Source organism: Pholcus phalangioides, unplaced genomic scaffold (genome assembly GCF_987345545.1).
Source record: "Pholcus phalangioides strain wild (caught in Gottingen) unplaced genomic scaffold, Ppha-v1.0 ptg000015l_1, whole genome shotgun sequence".
Classification (NCBI taxonomy): Eukaryota; Metazoa; Arthropoda; class Arachnida; order Araneae; family Pholcidae; genus Pholcus; species Pholcus phalangioides.
In genome coordinates, this window is record NW_028301608.1 from 110,946,451 (window position 1) to 110,973,161 (window position 26,711).

Sequence of the window (26,711 nt, forward strand, 5' to 3'; positions counted from 1 at the left end):
GTGTGACAGCAGATCATTTTTTCCATCATTTAAAACATAAATACATTTTGGCTATTTACAATTAGATCATTATCATCCAGTGTTCATCAGAAATCAGTGAATGAGAAAGAAGAAAAGCTCAAATTTTTCCTAATTAATCACTTGATGAATGAAAACAAACAATTCATAATTAAGACTCATATTATGAGAATTAACCTTAATTTGATCCTCTAAATTTATGCTTCCAGCTGGGACTAGCAGCAGATAACTTTGTGATTCGAGACCGATGTGCAACAAAATTTTAGGATAAGATTGACAAGGGCAGTTGCAAGATATATAAAAAAAAAATATATATATATATACACAGTAGACTCTGGCTAATCCAGCACATATCAGACCAGAGTGGGCCGGATTACCGAAATCACCAGATTAATATATTACTTAACTTTTTTTCTGTTCTTTCAAACCGAGGACAACTCAGGTTTATCATTATGGGCAATTTACTACCCAGTGAGTTGTGCCGGAAGTGTGGGTGTGTGTACCTAACGGTCTGAGTGCATATCTAGTGCTGTGTCTCTCTGGGCCACAGTGGATCTTCTTCATGGTCCACTTCTTCCTCTTAACTGTATATGCACCTCGCACACATTACTCTCTGGAATTTCTAACGATGAGCCGGGATGTATGTTTGGAGTGTATTTGCGGTGTGGCCCCCTAATGTTTTTATGTGAAAGTTGCAATTGTTTTGTGCTCTTGCTGATGCAGCCACCTGTCTTCCATATTTTGAAGTGAAGATGGTAAATGCTTGAATTTTCATGCTATGTAAGTATCATGTTGTGCCTGCTCTCTGCACAGAGACTTTCTTAAATAGAAGACTGGCTTGCATTTGTGCCTCGAAGTTGGAAGACCGCAGAAAACCAGCTTCAGCCAACCCCCACTGTGTCACCAACAGGGTTTGAACCTGGTTCCTCAGGATAAGAGTCTAGCACAGTGACCACGTGACTGCACAGCGGCTTCTGGAAGATTTGGCTTTTTCAGTTGACTTCACCAGATTACTGCAAGTCAATTGAAAAAGTTCATTTCAATAATATAAACTTCTGCTCAAAGACACACAGTGATATGTTTACCTCTTTTATGCTCAAAGAAAACTTGTCTATAAAACACTGAATTGCTAGATGGCCGGAGTAGCACATGGCCTGAGAGAGCCTACTGTACTAACCTCTTGTTATATCATTCACGTCACAAGAGAAGCATGATGTAACATATACAGTTGAACCCAGCTTGTAATGTCATCAGCTGTCCCAATGAATATTGGTGCTATGAGTTTGGCGTTATATCCGATCATAGTTGGAAAAAAGTTTCAGAGAAGCTCCATTACATAAATTCCATGCTTGTTATGAACTAATATTTCTCAGTGTTGTATTAGCATTACTCCATAAATAAAATAACCCATTTTATACACATTCAATTCTAAGTGGAGGAAATTCATAGAATTGTAAACATTGTACAATTAATAAAATATTTTTTTATATAAAACTCAACAGAAACGCATATACATTTTTCAAATTATTTTAATGTTGCATAAACTTTTCAGATATTGAAAGAACAGCTCCTTTCAACATGATTTGAATAGAGCAAATCCAGGAAGATGATAGCATTCGAAATGTAATGACCAGCGCAAAAAATCATGCACTTAACTCGACAATGTTGAGCCAACTAGTCCAGTACGCTCATCGCATACTTTTCCTTATCAATAAATCTGTTTCATTGAATAAGTTGGTTGTTCTGGTCCCTAAACACGTTCAGGTATTCAATGTGTTTTCTGAGACCCCCTGTCCACACCATTCTTTGACCTTCAATAAATTTGCTCTATTATATATATATAATTTTTGCTCTATTATATATATATAATTATTATATATATATAATAGAGCCACACATAACCCCCACATATATATATGTGGGGGTTTTTTCCATATGAATGGGGTTCTTTCATTATAGTCTCTATGTGGAAGGTTTATTCAAAGACATTTATGGCGCCAAGTAGGGTTGGCGCTATAACACGGTTCAACTGTATTTGTCCAGGTTCCAATGTTTATTATTTTCAATTGGTTATAATAAGAGGCATGAAATAGCCAGATAGCCGTTACAACAAGGCACATTGTAACACAAGGGACTACTGTATTTCATAGGTAAAACTATATGTATTTCTTCAACAGTAAAAATTTAGGATATTAAGAACTTCATTTCCTGGACTGATCAACTGGGATAAGTAATGGAGTTGATGTTTATGTGATATGTGAAATCAAATCTAAGATTTTTGTAATTTACAATGTTACTTTAATGTATAAAAAGAAAAAAAAACTACTAATCTAACAAGTGTTACAAGTGTAAGTTTTAAACCAGTGATTCCCAACCTTTCTTCCTTCGCAGCAAAGGAACTTACCTTCCTGCATCTCGTTGGATAATAAATTTTTTAGCCTATATGTTAGAAAATTCTGTTTTTTTTCTTTGATTACATTAATCATCCGATAATTAATTTACATGAATTCTCTCACTTATTGTTCGATGTCTTTTTGGCTGTGGCCAATATTTAATGTCAACTTCATTTTTTTATAAATTAATTCAAAAGAGAAACTAAAAAACCACTGTTTTTAATTTTTTCAGATTTGGAGAGAGAAGAGAAGATTCATTGAATAATTTTTCACTTGTTGATTTCAGCCGCAACAACTATAAATTAATGTTTATTTGAAAATAGACTGAATTTTTTAGTTTTCTTGAGTCGTGTGTGTGTTCATGACAGTATCAAATCTAAGCACAACATGCTAATAACACGAGGTACCAATGTAAACAACACACAAAATAGTTTAGGTAAATAATGGCATTTTTTCTCAACTGAAAAGGAAATTGAATACAATTGATTGCTAATTGAAAAAGAAACTTTTCTGATGCAAAATTTGTATGACACATTCCTGCAAGCAGAAGTCAGCAGATGAGGCGTCAGAATATTGGTATGATTCATATTTTTTTAAGATTCAATTTTAAAAAATTGAATAAAAATAGATAAAAATTAAATTTTTATCATCATTTTGATTTTCCTGAATAATCAGTCAAAATGTTGTAATTTTTTCTCCATCTTGCACCCCCAAAAAATGCTCTTGTGCCCCCCCCCCCGGTTGGGAATCATTGTTTTAAACCTTAGAAAGAAAGAAGGTGTATGTTCAGTTACTAAAGAAAAAAATGTTATCCAATCATTTCAATTTTCTTTGTTTAAAACAAATGAGAATAGAGAGAGAACAAAAATGAATGACATATGCAAACTTGTTATCAGATTAAAAATACAACACAAGCCCTTGTTATTACTGTTATAGGCCTATTTAACCATTTGATCATTTTTGTCGCACCACGGTCATTTTCTGCATACGAGGGCTAATTAGACTGGGATCTATAATTTATTGCCGATTCTAAATGGCAGGCTTGTTTTTTATACTCATCAAGAGGTTGGTGCACTAACCCCTCGATGGGGGACTCCCTACGGTAGCAATTTTTTTCTGTGGTCAAGTTGCCGCTTTTAGTAGTACCTCTGTGTTAGGAAAGTTTTCTGACAAGGATGAACCGGGTATCGAACTCGCGGCACCTCTAAACATACTTTGGTACTTTAGGCGAGTATCTTATTGACCGGGCTACCGCGCCCTGTTATAGGCCTATTAATTGAATTCAGGGCACTCTATAAACATCCTGGACTCAGGCCCCCTATGGGGGGACCTGATATGGCCCGGGGGCCTCAAGAGAATGTGGGCCTCACAAAAATGAGAATCAGTTAAAACTTTTGAGAATTAGCCAGGTGAAGTCTCAGAAAAATCACTGAGCACAGGGGCCCATGATGCTCCAAGAACGGCCCTGCTAGCTAGGTAAGGCACAGCACGGCTCACCCAACTCAAGGCCAATGAAGCTAGAGATCATGACATTATGCATCCGATCTTTGGGCATGGTCAACTCAATGTATTTGGTCATGTGACACATTGTCTGACGTGCTGGGGGTAAATGTGGGGGATTATTCAATCATATGGATTATATTCCTAGATAAGACGGATCTCTAGCTTCATTAGCCTTGTGTTGAGGGAGTCGTGTGCAGGGCCGCAATTGGAGGGGGAGGCCTGGGCTGGTGCCCCCGGTGCCGAATTGGGGGGGGGGGAGCTAGTTTCACTCTTTAATCTCACTTGCAATCCTTACAAGGGGCGCTAAAATGCATGATTGCCTCGTGTGGCCAAGCATCTAGTTGTGGCCCTGTCGCCAGGACAGGTACCTCTTCTCAAGCCCTCCTATAGTGAATTTATGGAATAAAAAAAAAAGTAAGGTTCCTGGACTAAAGAGCTATTAAAATTCTCTATGAGAGGCACGCGGAATCATTAACAAAGGTTTACCACAAATATTGAGAAAGCATTTACCGTAAACACAGCTAGTGACTCGGTCACTTTGATTCCCAACGCATTGCACATAAGAATGGTGCGATCAGCAACATTGCAAATTTTATCACACAAACTTTTATCATCCATGGCTATGTGGAAGTTTTATTTCTTCAACAAATGTGGTTTCAGTTTGACTTAATTTGCTGCTAGAAATTCATTAGCTCCTATAAACAGCATAGGTTTATTTACCATTTTAATTGTTGCTATGGTTACGTGAGCGTGGTTACGGTTTGAGTACTAGTTCCATGACTATAATGGAAATAACGGGACATTTCATTGAAGCAATTTTGATAACGAATTCATGATTTTAACCTTTCCAAATGAGCGTTCTTGGATACTCAGAATGAGCAGACAAAATGAGAAATTCACTAAAACAATGAACAGCTATACACTATGAAAAATGTCCAACGGGACGTATGGTCATTTTTTATAATTTTGGCGATCTCCGGTACTTTTATGTTTTACGGAGCTTAATTGAATTTGTGGTAGAAATCATTAATGTAAATAGCTTGTCACAATAGCTTATTTATTACACTATGGTAATTTATGACAATAAATATCTAAATTTATCTCAACTTTTGTTTTTGTTTTTTAAATGCATTTATTTTCTTAAAACTAGGGTGACCATACGTCCCGTATTTCCCGGGACAGTCCCGGTATTTTCTCTTTTTTTGGCCGTCCCGACTTTTTGGCAAAAGTGTCCCGGTTTTTCCCGTATTTCACATGACGCCTACTTGAATTTTTATTCTTTATTGAAGTCGAAGATTGAAATTATTTTTCAACTCATAAATTATTTTATGATAGTTACAACTATATATGGGATATTAATCTCCCACATTTGCCTTGGTAAACGTTTTTTTTTCGTGGAATACATTTTAATCCACTGCAATTTGCAGTAATGCATCATTTTCCGCCATTGTGATTTTTCCGTAATTTCAACAATATTTGGCAACTTTGTTTGGTTTTGGCATCGTTTTTGGCGATAATTGGCAATGTCCCGTATTTTCCCATATTTGGAATCCCGATGTCCCGTATTTATTTCGAAGAAATATGGTCAGCCTACTTAAAACTCATTGGTGCTTTTTATTTCAAACCCACCAGAAATTTTGAGAGAAATGGTTTTTGAGAGAATGAATTTGAGAGAAATAAACAAGATCAAAACTTGAAATTCGAGCTTATGTGATAAAATTATTCAGGACTTTAGGCAGCCGAGGCTTAATCCTGCTTGAACTCGTTCAAAAATTCTGTTTCCTGATTATGGCAACACAACACATGTTGTGCGCACGAAATATGGCGTCATGTTTCGCTTTATTGAGCGCCGGGTAGAGGCGGAAACAAAAAATCTCATGAAAACTCACCCAGGATATGGAGGAGGTGATTATCTTGAAACATTCCTTGCAATATATGCTTGTGTGTTGACAATTATTGATAAATTTATTATCTATTTTTAGCCTCAATTTATTTTCCCTACCAGTTTTCAGTGGGGGTGGATTCAGTCATTTATATTCAAACAGCTCCTCTCAAATTTCTAAAAGCAATGCATTGCGATTATTGAATGAGGTTCTCAATGAAAACTAATCACTTTTATATAACTAAAGCAGTATTTCTAAGTACAGTCAATTACATGTTATGAAGACATGGAAAGATTGATGAAACACTTATTTAGTTTTTGATGTTCAAACATGTAAGGATGCATGGTTACTCATGAGGAGGTAGCTACCAGTGAGTCTGTGGGTCTCAAGTACAGAGTGGGCTCCATGATAATGAAAACTGGTCGAAACTTCTGAGAAAGAGGAGTGGGGGGAACCTTCTCGTAAATATGGTCAAAATCTTTGAGATTAATCATATGAATTGGTAGGCAGGCAGGCATTTCTAGTCACATAGGGGCCTCAGAAAGATCAGGGGCCCATGATACCCTTAAGGCAACTCTGGTTGCTACAAGCGCTGATCTAGAGGAGGAAGCGATTGCTAATAGCCAAATAATATAGGAGGAAATTTGTCCGTGAAATATGGGATGATCCAATGCATCTACACAATAAGGTGTTTCTGAGAAACATTGCCCTTCATCCACCTGACTCCACTCCATAGCTGAAGATGTCTGCCTAGGTTACATTCGCAGCTGAACATGTCTACCCTGGCTTCATTCACAGCTGAAGATATCTGTCCCCATTCCATTCTCAGCTGAAGATGCCTGTCTCTGTTCCATTTGCAACTGAAGATATCTGCCTTCACTTCATTCACAGCCGAAAATGTCTGCCCCTTCTACATTGTCAACTGAAGATGGCTGCATTTACTCAGACAGGGATCCAGAAGGGGCGATGGAAACAAACGTCCTCTCAAGAGCGAATAATATAAAAAAAATATTTGTCCCGTAAACAGGCCCACGATTTCAACTTGGGGGGGGGGGGAAACAAAAAACATATACTCAGTATCAGGATGGCTCGAGCTTATTACCTGCTGCCCAAATGCCTCATGTGCATCTCCTAAAGAAGACCCTGGTGGAAGGCTGACAAGGCTCCTGCCTATTGGATTGTGGGATAAATATATTTTGTTTTTGGAAGAAAGCCGCACGCTATTGATCACAGAGAAAATATACAAGACTATATGTGGTCCTGTTTTTGAAGAAAATATTTAGTTTTCAAAAGGTAGAGTTGTCTTACTGTTTTCTACCGTCCAGAATTATTTTGCCATTCTTGATTATGCCGGATAACTCAATCCACAAAATAGTACTTATCGATGAGCCATCATTATTTACACTTATTTCAAAAAGATGATAATGAGGCGAGTTTTATTAAGAAATTTATATTTCAAAAGTGTTTCTAGTGCTGCAGGGACTGGGCAAGTGAGAAGACAAATTGTTTCTATTGCGTTTGTTCGACTGTTCCTAAAAAATAACTGAGAGCATCAAAATGCACACTTGCCCCGTGGGACAGTGTACAATTTTGTTTGTGGTATTACAGTCCCAGACCCTGTTTTTTTTCTTAAGTTTGCTCAACATCTCCATTGTCCCGTGAACATGTTTGAATCCAGTGTATAAGGGACGACTGCACACTGTCCCCCCCCCCCCCCAGGGGTCAACACATCTTCGGCTCATCGCAGGAATGTTGTATTTGCTGGGGGGGGGGGATGGTGACTTGTCCAGTCCGTTCCATGAGCAATAATTATTTTAATTCGGACATCTAGCCCTCTGGGGCAATGTGCTTGTATTGTGCAAATGGTCGTGTTTGGTTTGTACTGTCTACTGTATTGTTATCAGAGGCAGATTTATGATTTCACCACCTGTGGGTGTTACACATTTTGCTTTCCATCTTCCATTTTTTTCTATTTTTTTTAGCACCCTTTCCACAAATTTTTTATCCTGAACTATAGCTTGCTAATACCCCTTGCTAATACCTGTTTAGATGTACCATCGTTATGTATGAGTTTCATTATATTCTCAGTATACACATTTGAGTGAACATTAATATATTTTCTGAGTGTGCAATAAATGTGGAAGCATGTTGTGTATATTGTGTTGTCTTTCTCATTCATTGGCATATTTTCAGGGGCACAAAGTGTGCATAATAGATCTGAATCCTCATATTATGTGCCTCCTGTGTGCTGGCTATTTTATTGATGCTACAACTATCACTGAGTGCTTGCATACATGTAAGTTCAACCAAGATTATTTGCATTATGATGATTTTTCATTATGTCAGAATAGATATGCACCTAAGATCCATTACATTAGTTCCACATGCCTTATTGTTGGTCTATGTTTAAGGATGCTGGTACAAGCACAAAAAATTCTGCTGAACAGAATTATTATGCACAGAATTGTGCTGTGATAAATTCTTTTTGTCACCACAATTCTTGACCGCTGTTGATTTGATGCTTTGTGACTCTTTGGTTAATGTGACTTTTCCCAACGACGGTGTCTTCTTAATATAGACACCCTGAAGTTAATGGCTATCACAGTTTGTTCTTCATCGAAGTCTGTTGAATAAGTAGTTTTATCAGTGTTGCAACTGGAAATCATATTTATGAAAAGCTCATTCAACGATGGTTATTCATGGTACCATGAGTCTTTTTTTGTGCAGATTTTTTATCTCAAGTTGCATTCATTATTGTTAGTAGGAGAAGTGAGGTGGTGGACATTGATTCAGTGGGCAATAATGATTTGGCAACACCAATGTACGAGGCATGTTTTTTAAGTAAATATCGCTTTGAAGTAAAAAGAAAACAAGTTGACTTTCCTTAACAATTTTTTTTTACATGAAAGCCTGTACCTTAATCTACTTTTCAACATCATTTCCACCAATATTAAGACATTTATCATATTGTACAACCAGCTTTTGAATCCCATCCTCATAGATGTCTGCCCCCGATTTGACAACCACTGCAGCACACTCACCACACCTTTTGTTTTTGATTGCACAACTTTTGATAATTTAAGCGTTCTGTCACAATTTCATAGAGAACACTTCTGGAAATTTGAGGAAACTCATTAGATAATGACAAAATTGTAAAGCATTTGCTCTCCCTTAATTTTTCGTCAACTTTCTGCACCAAATTTTCAGTAATGACAGAAGTTCACCGACTTTGTTCCTCATTATGAACATTTGTGCTGCTATCTTTAAAAGCTCTAACCTAATTTCCGTACCATTCCATCGCTCTTATAATGTTTCCTCTGTACACTTCACTGATCTCATGATGAATTTTAGCCACTTTCATGCCTTTAGTACTAAGAAAACTAATCACAGCATGTATTTCACAGTCGGAGGCATTCTTAATCTGCGGAGGCATTTCAAATACTCACGAACAAACTTAACCATGGTTGAATGTTTCCATAATGGCGTCTGTGGTTTGCCAACAGATGTAGGTACACAGCGCGCGTGTGTGGAATGCTGACCGCAGCGGCAGAATTTCAAAACAGTACTTACTTACAAAACTTACAAAACATGCCTCGTATATGATTTGGCAATACTTTTGTGTTGTTTTTATAGCTGGGGGGGGGGGAGGAAAGGAACCTAGTCACATAGTTTTACACACAGCAAATTAATGCTTAGATTGGCTGTGAATTTAACACCAACATAAAAGTTTCTGTGCTAATAACCAACTTAATCTCACTTTTGATAGTCAAAGGTTTACATTCAATGTTTCAATTCAATGTCAGGGGTTTCCCCCCAAAAAAACATAGTCAGATCTGCTTATTATAGTCCTGCAGCTGGGGAGCTCTTTTTCAGCAAAAACTGCTTATTAAATCCGGTCTCTCGCTAAATTTGTATTCAAGTGAAAAATGAATTTTCCAAAATTAAGTGCTTATAATAAATACATGTAACGTGACATGGATATTTGATGTATAATATATTTCTTTCATCTTTTTCTAATAACTTTATAACTTTTTATTTCACTTTTGACAATTAAAACTTTTCTTTTGACATTTCCCCCCAAAAATAAAGAACAAAACACATGAGAAAGCATAAATTCCAGTAAGGATCATCACGCTCAAACACTGGCGTTTGTATTGGCAGTGAAACAAAATTAGCTATTTTTTAAAAATTCTGATTGGTCAGTTTCTTATTTTCATTTTCCATTCTCCTTCCTTCCTTCTAGACAAAGCATAAACTGTTCCTGTACATTGACAATAAACCTTATGGGGGGGGGGGGGGGGGGGGTTGATAGGTGTTTTGTCAAATTGTTATCTTTTCACTATGTTAAGGGTATTATCTCCATATTATGAGAGAGAACAAAGAAACTCGAAACCTTTCGTGGTTCTTGTATCTAATTTTCATCTTTCCTCTATTTTTGTATTTATTTCTTTACGCTTTCCTTTCAAATCACTCGTTAAATTTGAGCTTCAGAGAAAACATGTTTGCTAAAAGTATTAGAATTGCCATACAGTTAACATTATACAAAACCAAATGCTATAATTTGCTTGTTAAATGCAGACTCTTGCTAAAAGTGTGCCCATTATAAGTGGGTCCGACTGTATATCATGAGATTGCAGGAAACACAAGTGCAAGGGTCATAGATTTACTCACTGTGCAACCGAGAGCATGATCTGGCATGTACTAATTAGAAGGCACATTATGATTCAGTATAATTTCATAAGAAATCGGTGGATGATATATTATCATGTGTTTTCAGTTTGCTGATATCACTTATTATATTTCTTTGTTTTCATTGTGACATAATAGAACAGGTAACTGTTAATGTGGGAAAGTCATAGGTTTTTTTTTTAAATCTTTGCTTTTTACCAAGTGAGAACTGTATCGTGAATACGTTTAATATATGATTCTCATTTTTTCCTTCAAGTTTGCAAGAGTTGCATAGTGAAGTATTTGCAAACCAATAAAAATTGCCCGAACTGCAACACAAGAGTGCACGAGACACAACCTCTTCTGAACTTGAAACCAGACCGGACTCTTCAGGAAATTGTTTACAAAGTGGTTCCTGGTCTGTGGGAAAGTATGTTTTATGTCTTTACTTGAGCTCATATCAAAGTTTTATTAACATTATGAGCTAGTGTTAATATTTTTTTTCCTTTTCCAAAGTTCAATAATTTTTAGATGAACTTTCAAGTTGTTTGGGCTTTCACCTCAGATGAGACACTGTCTTAAAGAAACATAGAGCTTCAGTGAAAGTAATACAATTGAATAATTGACGTTATATTTACCCAAAATTCCAAAAAGAACATGGCTATACGCGTTTTGGAACTATATGAAGTTCCTTCATCAGTAGCAGAAACAAAGAAGAAAAACTCCTTATAGCGGGAGTTACTCGTTGTTGTAGACAAGCGTCAAATTCAAAATGAATTTCAATGAATTCAAATGCATTTTGAATTTGACTCTTGTCTACAACAGCGAGTAACTCCCGCTATAAGGAGTTTTAAAGGTAATTCATTTCTACTTCAGTGAAAGTTTCATGGTGAAGGCCATCAGCTATTTCTGATCTAATGTCTTTGTTGCTTGAATATTTGTATTGCAATAAGATGCATGCTTTGATTTTAGTGGGAAATATCCAATTTAAATAAAGGAAAATTATTGTTTATTTGTTTGACAAATTCCGCAGATGTGTTCCTTGACCTTCTCACCCACTTTAGATCATGCTGCTGGACTTTCGACATGTAAATAACCTGAGTTGAAAACCAGAAAGAGTCTATGGATCATGGATTTCACTCTTTTACAATTAAAATAATTTGATGCTTTGAGGCTGCCCTTCATGACAACTAAGAAAGGTTTTTTTCCATTCCTAATGGAGTAACAAAATGTAATAGTGTAACCATTATAATTTTATTTGGGTGAATAATCCAAGAAATAAATTATATATATATATTGCCATGTAGTATATTTTTCTGTTGCCCAGCAGTCATGTAAGTATTTTGTTTGACTTGTGAGGATGCAGGCTTTAACCCCCTCTAATGGGCACAGTGGTGATTGGCTGGAGTTGGTTTTCCAACTTCAAAGCATGCCAACTGGTCTCCAATTTAAGTGTCTTTTCACAGAGCCAGCACACCAACAACATCATAATTACAAAACATGGGAATCCAGGCATCTGAACAGATGACAGCACTTCTTGAACACAAAACGTGCATAACTCTGACATCATAAATAATTTAGGGCCATGCATATCCTATGTTTCATCAACAGAATCACGAACATCAGAAAATGGCTTTGGGGTTTCAGCATTTTAATGTTTTCTATTCTCTCAGAGTAATATTGTGTTACTTGCCAGTCCATGACGTATGATATTTGGGCCAACAGTTTTTCCTGTTTATGATGTAAATTTGAAAATGTAAATTTTGATGTAAGTTTGAAAACCAACTCTGTAAATTTTGAATGACTATGCAGATACATTTACAAAATTTAAGAACATGATAAGCATGAAGATGATTTAGACTAATTAGCATTTGGAAAACATGGTATGTGTATTAAATGTATAGAAGAGTTAATTACTCTGTTTAGAATCACATTCTTGTACAGTGAAACCTGCTCAATATTGACACTTTATGAGATGGAAACCTGTTTTAAATGGAATCAAAATACAGTCTGTTCAATGATTAATGCTTTGACTTACACCTTTATGAAGTGAAAATCTGTCTAAAACTGAATATTATTTCAGTCTCTTGACGTTCTGTTTCGTACAGGTTTCACTATGCTTTTTTTATCGGGATAAACTTATATGCAGGGAAAAACACTGAAATATACAACTTGTACACGTTGCTCTAATATTTTGATACCCACCTTAACATATTTTCTAACAAGGTGTGCTAGTCATTGTCTACTCTATCAATGATTGAACCATGATTGTGTCTTGTTAAAAAAGAAAAGAAAGTATATTTAATTTTTGTTTTTAGTTATTTCTTGCTGATAATAATTTAATTTCATGTATGACCAATATGAATGTCTGATTCTGTCTCCCTTTAAAAAATTTTTCTGCGGATTAATTTCTTAAAGGTAGTTTCATGCATGTATGATGCTTTGTATTGGTGAAGTATGTTCACAAGTGAAATATGAATTTAAATTGCTCAGGTGAAATGAAAAGACGTGAAGATTTTGAGAAAACTAGAGGATTATCACGCTGTTGTAAAAAAGGTATTTATGTAAATTTTTTGAATAAAATTTTTGTGACCATGTTGTAAGTTTGAATTATAGTTGTATCAACATAGATTTCATCTTTTTAAAAGTTAGATCTTGTTCATTAAGATAAGGTATGATAAGTATGTAAGATAAAATGAAGTGCTGTATTCTATTGTTTTTTTTTACTTCATGAAAATATGACCCAAACTTTAGAAATAAAGAAGTATCAGAGAATGATATGAACAACCTTCTAGTTGTCCTGATCATATTTATATCTAAACATTTTTGCTGAAAGCTGGACAATCTAATAATTACAAATGATGTTTCTTGGATTGTTTTTTAAATTTAGTAGAATACATAATTATTTTTCTAAATAGGCATGCAAAAAATCTGAGTATAATTTACCTTATATGCTTGTTCTATTCCATGTTAAAATGAATTTTATGTTTCAGAGCAAGGTAGTGAAATGTCTGATGATCTGGAGGAAAATTCCTTTAGTAATCAGCACTACTATGTTCACGATGAACTAATACACATCTGTTTGGAGCCCTCCAGGTAATATATACTTTTTGATGAATTTGTAAAAATAAGTGCAGTCTTCCTAAGTGACAAAATAATTTTTGTATTCAGACACTTGCAATAATAGAAAATATGTTCCATTCTTTGAAGTTTGCCACGATTTTATTCGTTTTCAAATGAGACACAATGGTTTATCCATTGGAACTGTAAAAAAGTACATCTAGGACCATTCACCTTTGGAAACATGACATTGCAAATCAACTTTGCATTTTATGGTAGACATTTTGGAGCTAAAATATATAAAAGCAAATAAGTGTATTTTAATAACGTTTATGCATATTTATTATATTTATTAGGGTATGTTCTATTTTTTGCATATGCAAAAAATATAATACCCCTTTAAGCAAATTTTTTTAAATCACTAAAACTGAAAATTTCTATACTAATGTTTTAAAATCTGTAACAGGCTGGGTAGAGTCTCTTAAGCGGGCTGCAGTTTGCCCATCACTAGCCTAAACATGTGATCTTTTCAGAACTGTAAAGAAATTGTTAAAGGAAACTATGGATGGAAAAAGGGAAAAATATTGTGAAACTTGATAAAAAAAGTAATTGTGGAATGAAACAATCAGTATTAACCCTTAGATTGGTCACATCACTTTTGGATGATAGACCTAGTGGTCTGCTCCAGGGCCGTGGCCATAAACTAATTTCTGGGGGGAGGGGGGACAACTGCATTTGGGGGTACAAGTGACAGAACAGGCCAATAGATTTTATCATGTTATTTTTGGGGGGTTGGGGAGGACGCTTCCCTGTCTTGTTAAAATCATTTTTTTTATGATTTCAATTTTTTTTAAAAATGAAATTCTTAAAAGGACGTGCAGTAGAGTCTCGAAGATTCAAGGTGAACGAGACCGAGACTACATTGGATTACTGAAAATTCAGATTATTGGAAAAACAATAAACAGCAACTTTTGGGGGAGGGCGATCTCCCCATATTTATTTCACAGAAAATGTACCATAAAATTAAGAAAATAAGAGGTCCATCCCTGGGCTACTGGGATAGTTATAGCTTATCTGATGAAATTGTTCTAACTAGTTTTCTTTGGTGTGTTACCTATGTGTATTCATACTTACTCTTACCTTTTTAATTCTTCATTCATGGGTGTATTAGAGTACAGTTACGAAGATCCACGTTCTCTTTATTACGAGGGTTCCAGCCCTAGGGACTCAATATGAAAACATAATTTTTTACACTATAGATTTATTATATATATATATTTAAAGTCATTGTGCCTCCCCCCCCCCCCCCCCAGCTGTTCAAGTCATCTTTGGTTCGCCTATGCATTTAGTCCTTGGCGAGTCCTGTTCAAACCAAGATTATTGACAATTCTAGGAAATATGAAACAAAATATGTTCTTGGCAAAAAACAGAAACAGTGAGGTTTTAAGAAGGAATTATAAAAAATCCTAACACCTCGGATTATCTGGAATCTTGAAAATTTTTGGTCTCAAATTATCAAGATTGTTCTGTATATATATATATTCTATATATATTTTAGTTTTTTCTTTCGTTATTTTCTATTCTTTAACAGGTTTGCTTGTGCTGTATTCCCCCTTTTTGATTTTATTCAATTTATGTAATGTCTGAGTTTGTTTGCCATCTCTCTTTTGCGAAAGAAAACTTGAAAAAAGGGAAATTTTTTTAGCTTGCGCCCAGAGATAATCTTTCTTACTCTTTGTGCAGCCAAAGGGTTAAAGTCGGTTTTTGAATGATATTAGGATCTAAAAGAAAAAGGCTGACAATATCGTACCATTTCTTTTTTTTAGAGGACAAAAAGAAATTCTTATCTCGACAATGTTTATTATAAATTGTTTGGATATACATTTCTATGGAGATTAATTAGAGGTTTTTTAAAGGTGCGTACATCAGTAGGCATAGATTTAACTTTACTAGTTTAGGTAGTCATTTGTCAAGTTATTCTGTGGAGTGCATAATAAGCTAAATTTAAAATTCTAAATTCCTAAATTCATTGCAAAAAATTTAATTTTTTATTTTTATATTAGTTAAAAACACGTAAAATACAAATACAAATACAAGGCCACAACAGGCAAAATGCCCAACAAGGTGGCTGATAGAAAGATGCCCATAACAAGTATGGATGTCATATATTACTAAAAAATATATTATGTGATTTAATTTGCCAAATCTCTTGCAAATTAATCTTGAATTTAGTAATTAATCAGTTCATTTGTTTTATCCCCAATCTTTCTTCAATTTCTTTGTTAGGAATAGCTCTGGAATTGAATCAAAACCTCACCCATTGCAAAGGTATGTGAGGTGCTCAGTCCGAACGCAAGTTTTTCATGTGAAAAAACTGATCCGAAGAATATGGCCAGAGATATCTGACAAAGAGGTAATTTAGTCTAGATTTATTTGTCTCAAAGCTATTAAACTTTGTATGAGTTTCTGCTGTAATACCATGAGCTAGGTTTATTGATGATCAGATATTCACATTACCTGATATTGATGTTGATTTTACATGTTTTTCAGTTTGATGTGATGTGCAGTGGCTGTGTTATACCAGAAAATTATTGTTTGAAAAGGATATGGTTGTCCCATGGCAAGGAACAGGTGTGGTTATTGATCTTGTGAATCTAACATGTTGAATTGTTTTTTAATGTTGACAGTGTGTGCTTTAATGTTACCTAAAAATTCACAGATGGAGTTGGTCTGACAACCATATAATTCTCTTGGGTCATTAAACCGTAGTACAGATTTCAGAATCAGACCAGTTGTTTTTTCTGCAGTAGTAGCAGCAGACAAAACATCTTGAATGGGAATCATCTCACATTTAAAAAATATTAAAGACAAATGGCAGCACCAGCAAGAACATGGAAAAAACAACAACATTATTCTGACAACATAAATATGTTGGGCTGCATATTCACTCAGAACATACATTCTGGAATGCACTGATTTGTTAGAAATTTTGTAAAGGAATCTGTACAAGGTACATGTTTGGTTAAGTAGTAATAGTTGTGGCACACATCTTTAGTGGGTAGTTAAAAATTCAAGAAAGCAATCATTCTTTCCAGTTAGAATATCTTCGCTGTTTCTGTGTCTGACCTTATGTGATACACGATGCCATATCTCATTAACTCTTTGACTACCACCCTCAAAAGATGAAGAAAACCTGAGAGATCAACCTATTTTTTTTGTGAATTTTGAACTACGTTTCTGACTCGCATGTGAGAGTGATTTGTGGAATGAAATCATGCCTCTCATACATGAGTCACGCGGCAGCAAGTCATATCGCATTTAGTGTGAGGCCTTTTTTTTTCTTTGTTAAAGTTATTCAAATGTTTAGAAATTTCTTTGCCTTTACAGTTAAGGCAGGTGGAATAATGAGTTTTTTTTGGAAGAAGCTATGGTGTCTTGACAAAGTATATTGTGGGTCGTTTCTGAGAAGGTGTTGTTCATCACAACCGACTTCCCCACTGATTCAAATGATAACTTCTCTTATGTTCAGTCGCACAAATTTTGCACTCTGTTTTTTCTGTGGTTCCTATATAGATCCCACTGTAGGAACACACAATCTTGTACACCTCTGCAGATGTTAATGTAGGGAAAACTTCATTTATAGTTTTAAGGATTTCGTTTTCATTAATAATTTTTTTCGCACGTTTTTAAGCCAGTATTGAATCAGGCTCATTCGCGTGTCCCTGTAAGTTATTATTATCAACGTACAACACTGTACTCAATTCAGCATGTTCTAATCGGCCGTAGTAGCCGCTATGATCCGTGTTCAAAACTAGCTTTTGCAAGATCTTCCTGTAGTGGAGGCAAATGCTAGTTAAAAAAGTCTTTTTTTTGTATTAATTCTTTGTCATTTTATTTCAATTGACTGGATTCACAGTTCCTCTGCTCTGAAAGACACTCATGGGATCTATGGAACATATGTATTAAAAAAGTATAGTGCTTCACACATTAATTGTCTATATTCTGACTCATAATGGGTGAATAAAAAAAAAAAGCAGGGCCTCAGCTTGAAGGAGTGCAAAGAAATCCCATTTTGAAGTATGATAGAAAAAAAAATTAGTCAGTGGTTTATAGCGGCACAATTGAATATTGTACAATTAGTTTATTGTAAAAAAAAAGAAGCTGTTCTATTTTTAAAAGGAAACAGGATCATGGTTACAGGCCTAAATCGGTTGTTTTTATCAGATATCTGTTGACCCAATGTGATCACATTAAATAGCATGCACCATTTTAAATTAATTGAATTTAATTATTTGAAATTATGATTTAATTTTTCAATTGACTATGGCATTTTTATCAGGCATAAGTTATAAGCATTGTAAGTTTCTCAGTATCCTAATGAATGCTTCTTTATTTGTTTTCTAGAATCCTCCTCTGCACCTCCAATTTGTTGTTAAATCGTAAACTGGATCCATTGTAAAGAAGTCAAAAACACGAGTATCCTGTAAAGTTATTATTTTCTAAGATTTAGAAAAAGGAGAAAAATTTGGTGCCTTTTTGAGGAGGTTCTAAAGTGAGCAGCCAAAATTCTATTCTCAATATATATATATATATAAACATGGAGCTTTAATTATAGTATTGATTTATGAAAAAAATATTTTAAATATAAGAAATGAAAGGTTTATTTATATGGCCATTCAGATTTAACAAACCAGTGTTATAAAATGCTATGTTTACTATTTGCTGAGACATTGTGCCAGGAAAAATACTGTTGATGAACCAGTGATTCTGAAAATATACAGTGTAAATATCATAAACGTGATGTAAGTATTAATGCATATTGATGTGCGAGCTAAATATTTTGTACATATTAAAATTAATATATGTTATATAAATATATGAACATTTTTTGTGTGAGTGGAACAAATATAACCATTGTAAACGAAAATGTAATCATGTTTCCAACATGAAAGTCCATTCATCTGTAGCTGCAACTGATGTCGGTTAAATATGCTGTAGTTGTGGCAAGAGAAAGAGCCTCCTGAATTGTGATTGAAGTTTTCCTTCAGTTATGGTTTTTAAATTTAATTATACAATGAATTCTTATGCACATTAGATGTGTTATATATGTGTGTGTATATATATATAACGTTTCTTTTTGTGTTGAAAACTTTTCTTTGTTATTTTACCAATTTTTTTTGTTACTTTAAATATTTTTATTCATCTATAAGTTTCTCAACTAAATTATAGTGTTCCTATCCGAGCCCGATTCTAGATGGGAGGGGTAATGATGCAACATTTTATGTTTGTCCATAAGATTCTTTTGTCCATAAATGCAAAATTTGTTTGTGCTATAGTTATTACATATGAAATATATATATAGGAATGCATTTAACAATATTGTTAATACATTAGTAGTAATACATGATAGCATTATAGTAGTACACATGAGAAAAATATTTCTTATTTAGATTACAGATTTTTTTAATTGAGTGTAATTTTTTTTTCTTTTTAAATATTGCATAGAATATAAATACAGTTGGATCTCCTAAATGCAGAAGAACATAATGCAAAACATAATATTGGCCCCATCAAAAATAATGGTTTTAAATTTTTTTATTAATTAAGAATGAACGTGAAATTTAATTTAAGCAAGACAGTTGTATCACCTTAACGAGGTTAAATGCAATGTTTATTTATCCCAGAAACTGGAGATGAATAACTTTGTTATGGTTGATGAGAATGTGTTTGTATATATTCAGTGTAGTATCATATTTATGTATCAAGACTGTTCAAATACGTAACTTCACCTGTTTTTTTAGTCATATGTACGTGCGATAAAAATTATTACTGAAGTATTTTCATAGATTTTGCTGCTGTCGCCAAATAAACTTTGTAAGATTCTATGAAATTTACTTGAGTGAATCATGAACAGCTTACTATTTTACTAAGTGAAGACACATTGAAACTAGTGTGATTTCTGTTACATGGACTTGAAAGCTTGAAATTATGAAAGATTAGTAGAAATTATGAAAGAAAAATAGAATAAATTTAAAGAGTAATATGTTCCGAGCATACTAAACTATGTACTATATCATAGCTGCCAAGTCTCCCGAATTTTTCGGGAATCTCCCGAATTTTATCTTCATCGCTCGATCTCCCGAAAAGTTCTTAAATCTCCCGAATTTTTACGAAAATCACAAAAATCCCTAATTGTCCCTAAAAATTTCCTACTTCATTAAAAAAATCCCCGCTTATGAAAACAATCCCTAAGGAATTTCTTGTGGGGCATGAAGCCTTTTTTTTTCCCTTTCGAAATGACGTCACATGTCGTAAATGGGGAAATTCCCTTTTTAAGGAAGTTTTACAAACCCTCTGATGGTAACAAGAAAGTTGTTTGTCTTATCGTGCAGGGAAATGGCTTAGCAGCCAATAGTCCCTGGATAATAATTGAAGATTATGGTGATGCACATGTGGTCAAAATTTCTTTTGTTGAAGTTACGTACGTGCGATATAACAAAGCATGAATAATGATAAGCAAAAACATATTTAATCAATTTTAAAGATACTTATTCCGATGAATTTCCTTTCATCAAACGTTCCAGAAGAGGGCCGACTTTTCCTTTTTGTACAAGTTGTGTTACGGACATAAACATCGGGCATGGAAAGACTGCCATCATCAGTCGTGAAGTGAAAAAAAAACATCAAGCAAGTGTCGAAAAAAGTCTGTTCTTCAAAAATTGACGGTGTTTTCCTTCATCTTCCGATGATTTTGGGGTCATTCGCGCAGAATGTTTGTTCACAGCGTTTCTGATTGAACACAATATTTATTTTTACATCATTGAAGTTTTGGCCTCCAATTTCACTTGTTTTTTGCGTAGGAATTTTATTCCCAAGGGTTTAACTTCCGTGTGTGTAAAATCCCTATTTTAATTTGACTTCAGTTTTTGAGTAGGGATTTTATTCCCTACGCTTCAACTTTTATGTTTGGAAAATCCCTATTTTATTTGGAAAAATCCCTATTGTATTTATTAGGGAGTGGTTTTAGCATAAAATACGGGTGTGCGCGAAAATCTCCCGAATTTTCATTTTCAAAAGTTGGCAGCTATGCTATATACATAGAACACGCAATCTTTGTGATTTAGGCATTATTAGCCTGTGGTTTTATGAATTCTTTATTGTTTTATTTTATGATAATGCTTGAAATCGACTTAAAATGAGTTTTTGAATGTTCTTTTTCTGGGATAATGAAGGAAACGCATTTCTTTGGTGTTATTAGGTGCTGACCTCAGTGACCTTTTTTTTTTATTGAAATATATATTTTGTTGTTCCTTATTATATTCAAGATGCTGTGCCATTTCTAGTGAAGTAATTGTTTTGCTTGTGTATTTCTGTCTTTCTTCATAGTCTAGTCAGATACTATGTATATTTTATTTTTAGTCAATGCTTAAAAATGAGTTATATATTTTATTTTATTTGTATTCTGTGCTGTTTCTGAGAGACGTCATTATTTTCTAATCAAGGAATTCTAATGGAAAGGTTGGTTGGTCATTTCATATGTTTACGGTGGAAAATGTCAAGTGCAATAGGACTCCGATTATCTGAGCCTCCATTAGCTGAGTTTCGGGTTATCCGAGGTGCTTGTCATAAATTTATTTTAGGAATTAGTTGCAGTAAAACAATGTACTAAACACCTAGCGTCGGGACAATCACATTCACAGAATTCAGCAGCATGTTAAACTCCACATTCAGTAAGAACTCTACAGGTTATGAAGAGTAAACCAGTGTTTCCCAAAATGTGTGATATAACTCTTTCGGGGGAGGATGATGAAACAGATCAAGGAAATGGTAGAAGCTACAGATACAATACATAATCTTATGGGTTGGCCAGCCAAAGAGCGATAGGAATTTATTTTTTTAAAGAAGGAGGTTGATTAAAAAAATAAGTTTAAAACATTTTCATTAAGACAACATTTTAAGCCTGTTGCTTGTGAGCTCCATTCCCTGAAGCATTTAAGAATGCTCAGTAACAGAAGACATTAAAAGTCTATTTTTCAAAGTGTATTGTGTGTAGTCTTTGAAATGTTGCAAACCGTAGGCTAAATATGTTTTAGTATTTCATGTAGTATGAAATATTCATTTCGTAAATGTTATACAATATTCATTTGATCTTTTTACTGCACTATACAGTAATTAAAAATATTTTTTGTAAGAATGTAATTTTCACCATCTATGGTTTTTTATTAATTTATGGCAAAATTCTCTAAGGTCTGGTCCATATTAGCTCAGATAATCGGGGTGTTTTCAAATCTTATTTTCATAGCTATGTTGTTGATTTTATTTAGCACTATATTGGGGGATATCAGAGCCTGGTAGTGGCAGATGATAATGTCTGTTTTTTCTGTGTTTGTATAGTTTAAGTGAATGAAAAGATAGTGTAGAAACTGCTGTACATTTTACAATAAAACTGAATTATACGTTGAAATAAGATGTGCTAATAGGAGTTATTCTCTCACATATTATCTTCTTAGATCTGTATCTATATGTATTTACTATTGTGTGAATATAATCCCCCTGTATCTATCATAGGTTGTTTTATATGTCAAATAATGTAATGTGCTATATCTCATATTTTGGATGTGGGTTTTGAAGTTTGTGTGATCTTATGGACGTCTGTAAGGGATCTCGGACTTCAGTGCTCTTTGCTTATCACACTCCTGATATAGCTTCAAACCACATTCAGGAGTGATTTAAAATTAAAAATGTATAAAAAAAATTACTCTGTGTAAAATGTTTTTCAATGGTGTGTGGTCATTTAACAATTAAAGACATTTTGAGTCTTGCAAATGAGATAAAAAGCTGTAAATTATGTATGATGTGCCGGAGTGAAAGGTTAATAATTAAATTGGCATTCTTTGCTCATGTTGTCTGTGGAATCATGCCACTGTAAACTGTGTTTGTTGTTTTTCACATTTTTGTCAGGAAAATGTGTGTGTTTGCTAAATGGTGTAGTTGAACTCTCCTCAGCCCTATGTCGGCGACTGTCCAAATAAGAGGGGATTGTTTGTGATAAGTATTTGTGTGCAGGGTAAAAAAAAAAATGCATTTATATATTATTTATAATAATTTTACTAGATGTAGCATGTTTAACATCAGTGTTTTAATAGGTGCAATGCAAATTCTATTTATGCTTTTTGTTTTAGTTTTTATTGAGCAGAGTCAGCAAAGCCATATTTTTAACTAAACCATACTTGCTATGTATGTATATTCATAGTATATCCACACACACACATACTGTGTTTTAAAATGAGTTTTCAAAAATATGAATATACCAAGAGATGACAAACAAAATGAAAGAAATTTCACTAAATTTGTGAAAAAAATTGAATGTATAGTTCATATAAAGTTGAACTTTGCCAATGCATGGGCATTCCAAATTTAAGCTTTGCAACTTGGAAGCTTTTTCAAACACAATCTTTGGTTGCTATTCATTTGCATTAGAAATCATTATGATTTTCTATGGGCACACAAATTTAAATTTTGGTTAATACGAGAATGTTTTTTTGGGCTTCATTTCAACAAACTTTCATTATGAAATTATAATAATAATAATTAAAAAAAAAAAATTCAAAATCATTGATTTTTCAAAAGCTTTAAATACCTTGTTTATGTTAAGAGTTTTGTAAGAGGGCATAATACACATATTATACCACATTAGAATCTCATTCATTTTTTGTAGATGATGCTTTTTCAATTGTTTATGATATTACTAACTTACATGTTTTTGTTTTTTCACTGATTTCGTGAGTAATAGCTGATATACAAGCAAGTGCACCACTTTTTTTTTGTTTCTTGCAATAACTGAACTCACCTGCATATGCGGAATTTTCTGTGTGTTGAAAAAGTGTAACAGGAACAAAATCAATAATACGCCGTAATGCCATTTTTTTCAAGTTGGAAATGGTTTGTTCTATAATACTAATACTTTGATGAAGAGGTTGCCAATTAAAGATCTTCATTAGTTATACATGCATTTTTTTAAATTGGTTTTCATATTTAAAAAATAATTTATTGACTTTTGAGATTTAATTAACTGTTATGTTATGAAAGTTTCTATTGGTGCAAAATTTGATATTACTGTTAACTATTTTCGTTATCGAGAATAATGTATTAATTTTTTTATTATAATATAAAACAATTTTCTTTCAACCCTAGTATAACTTTTAATGTAATTGAAACCTTTGTTGATATTCTTTCAACATTGGTTCCAGTCTTTTACATCAGAAAATAATATATTTTTTTAATTTTTGTCCTTAAAGAATATCATATTCATATTACAACATTAGTTAATTTTTATGCCGTTTAATGATGTGAAACATAAGTAATTGGTTTTCCACACCCTAAGCACTATTTTTGCAATTAGCGGCATTTGCCTCAAAATTCTCCATATTTAGGGTCCCCAAATTTGAACAGTGTAAACTGTATTTGCTAAGCAACCGAGCAATTTTTATCCTAGTCAAAGGGGAGGGGCTAATGTCTGCTTTGCCCAAATCCAGCCAAGACCAAAATGGGACCCGTTTACAGTGCTGTCTTAACTCATGGGCTTACCCAGGCCCCCTCATGGAAATGAGACCAGGTTAACATTTTTGAGAATAAGCATGTAAACTGATAGGGGAAGGTATTTCTAGTCTTGGTTGATCCTCAGAAAAATCACTTAGCCCAGGGTCCCATGATGCTCTTGAGACTGCTCTGCCTGTATATACTATATGAGCTATCTATGTCAGGGCTGGACAAATCCCAGGTGCTGACCTGGCACCTGGGAATACTAATAGGCAATGCCTGGAAATGCACCCAATACCTAAAAAATTGATGTTGGTGCCTAAAATTTTCTTTGTATAGTTACTAAATTGCAGGCTGGCAGCAGCACAAAATGTTTGGAATTAATAGTAGCATATCTGCCAACAAGAAAGAGGGTCACCATACCCTAAAAAGTGAAAAAAAAACTATATTTTGGACCTTTTTCTTTGGTTAAAATTTTTTTGGTGTGTAAAAAATTGTTCTGGCGGCCTAGATTTTTTTGAATTTGTCCAGCACTGATCTATGTATTATGTTTCTTTAAGAGATCATTGCTTAAAAAATGATTTTCGAAACAGTGAATGCTTAGAGAAGGTAAAATGTTCCTAAAAATTCTGTAATGCATCCTGGTCATTCCCAAAGCAAAGCGTTTTGCATTGTTCTGCAACGTGCCCACAGCTGACTGGAAATGTTCTTCAGTAAAAATTCTCATAAAAGTGTTCTCTACACTTTTCTCAAAATTCTTCCAGATTGTTCTGGAGTAGCACTGATTGTTGTGAGACGTACGTTGCAGATTTTGGCATATTCTGCTTTGGGGTTGGTCATAAGAAATCGCTCTTACAGTGAATTTCTGCTTTTCTCAAAATATCAAATTAAACAAACACTATGTACCTTCATAACTATAGTAATGAAAATGAAAGTAAGATTTCAGCAGAGTGTTCTTGTGCAGCTAGACCGTCTAAGTATTAAATCAAATCAGTTTTCTTTGATATACACAGTATGTATCTAATTTTTATTAAAGTAGTGAAATTTTTCTTGTGTGCAATGAATTTTGTGTGAACTTTTTAGTTAACTTAAAGCAAAAAAGAAGGTATGTTTACATATACTGTATAATGCATATGTTTTTTATTTTCATATGAATTTGCTGACTGACATTGTCTATTGTTGCTTTGTTATTAATGTTTCTTGAGTCCTGTGATAATGTTCATGTGCTGTTTGTGTCTTCTCTTGTTCCTGTGAAAAGCAGACTAAAGTACAGGTTTTACAGGGGTGGGGGTGAAGTCATTTGTAGGTTTAGAAATGTATTTGAAACTGTGTCCGTTAATTGGAAATGTTTGTCTTCGGAAAATAAAGTTTTGTTCGTTCAGTATTTTCTTATCTCTCTTTCCCTATTTTTTGTAATATTTTGCATTGATGTGCATTTTTCCTACTTATTGTCTCTGAATTATTTGGTTTTCTTTGCTGTGCTCAGAATTTTGGTCTTTCCATATCCTGCATCCTCCCATATCTTGGTTTTCTGCAGTTTTCCAGCTTTGAGGCATGAATGGGAGCCTGTCTCCCATTTGGAAAATTCTCTCTGCATAAAGTAGGCAGGCCTACAACATTGATACTGACAAAACATGAAAATTCAAGCATTTCCATCTTCACTTCAGAAAATGGAAGCCCTATGGCAGCAGGAACATGAAACAAGCGCAACTCGACAACATAAATACGTTAGGCCAAGCATACACTCAGAACACACATTCCGGCATGTGCTGATTCGTTAGAAATTCCGTAGAGGAATGTGTACGAGGTGCATGTTTGGTTAAGTAGTAGTAGTAGTCTTCTCATATCCTGTGACATTTTTGGGATATATTTAATGGCACCATAATTATCATGGCTCCCACGAAGAGAAGGCTTACAGGACTCTAGCTTGGGAAACTGAGGTTAAAGCTGGATGGAAGCTACTTTTACCCAGATTCTTAAACGTTCTTTAACCTTTGCCATCATTTTTGCTGGTATTTGGCAATGCCTCATATTGTCCTATCTAATGGCAATCCAACTTTCGCATATTTTTCCTTGAGGAAATATGGTCAGCGTAGTTGGGGGATAAAATATTTGGCAAAAGTCGGGGAAATGTGGAAAATATTCCGGGGATTTAAAATATTAAGCAACACAGGTCAAGGAAATGTAAAATATTTGATAAAAGTCATTGTAGTGAGAAATGGTCAGGGAAAGTCGAATACAGTATTTCGCACAAGTCAGGAAAATTACAATATTTGGCAAAAGTCAGGAAAATTACAATATTTGGCAAAAGTCATGAAATGTAAAATATTTGGTAAAAGTCATTGAAATGGAATATTGTCAGGAAAAGTAAAATATATTTGGCAAAAGTCAGGGATTATTGGTCTATTGAAAGTCCTGATTATTAATCAGGGGAAGTAAAATATTTGGCATAAGTCACAGGGAAATGGAAAATAGTCTGGATATAAAATATTAGGCAACAGTCAGGGAATGTAAAATATTTGGGAAGTCATTGAAGTGAGAAATGGTCAGGGAAAATCGAATACATTATTTGGCAAAAGTCACGGAATGTGAAATTTGGCGAAAGTCATTGAAATGGTAAATGGCCAGGGAAAGTCGAATATTCTGC

The 26,711-nt window shown here is 34.2% G+C and overlaps 2 protein-coding genes across 4 annotated transcripts in view; one reads left to right on the forward strand and one right to left on the reverse strand.

The window, feature by feature from the left end:
• Positions 1-4,670, reverse strand: part of LOC149077581 (cilia- and flagella-associated protein 206-like) — a 32,609-nt gene extending 27,939 nt beyond the window's left edge. Inside the window, exon 1 of one of the 3 annotated variants that reach the window (XM_089245154.1) lies at positions 4,425-4,670. In XM_089245154.1, the coding sequence (XP_089101280.1) occupies positions 4,425-4,532 (108 nt within the window). In that variant the 5' untranslated portion in view covers positions 4,533-4,670. The remainder of the gene's footprint in view (positions 1-4,424) is intronic. The other 2 variants (XM_089245155.1, XM_089245156.1) reach the window with 2 other exon arrangements.
• Positions 4,671-5,702: 1,032 nt separating this feature from the next.
• Positions 5,703-19,694, forward strand: LOC149077582 (polycomb group RING finger protein 1-like). Its single transcript, XM_089245157.1, has 8 exons — positions 5,703-5,819; positions 7,991-8,093; positions 10,743-10,895; positions 12,959-13,021; positions 13,459-13,561; positions 15,812-15,938; positions 16,076-16,156; positions 17,930-19,694. Exons 1-8 carry the CDS (start codon positions 5,811-5,813, stop codon positions 17,966-17,968), a joined length of 678 nt encoding a protein of 225 aa, XP_089101283.1. The 5' UTR covers positions 5,703-5,810; the 3' UTR covers positions 17,969-19,694.
• Positions 19,695-26,711: the final 7,017 nt, after the last annotated feature.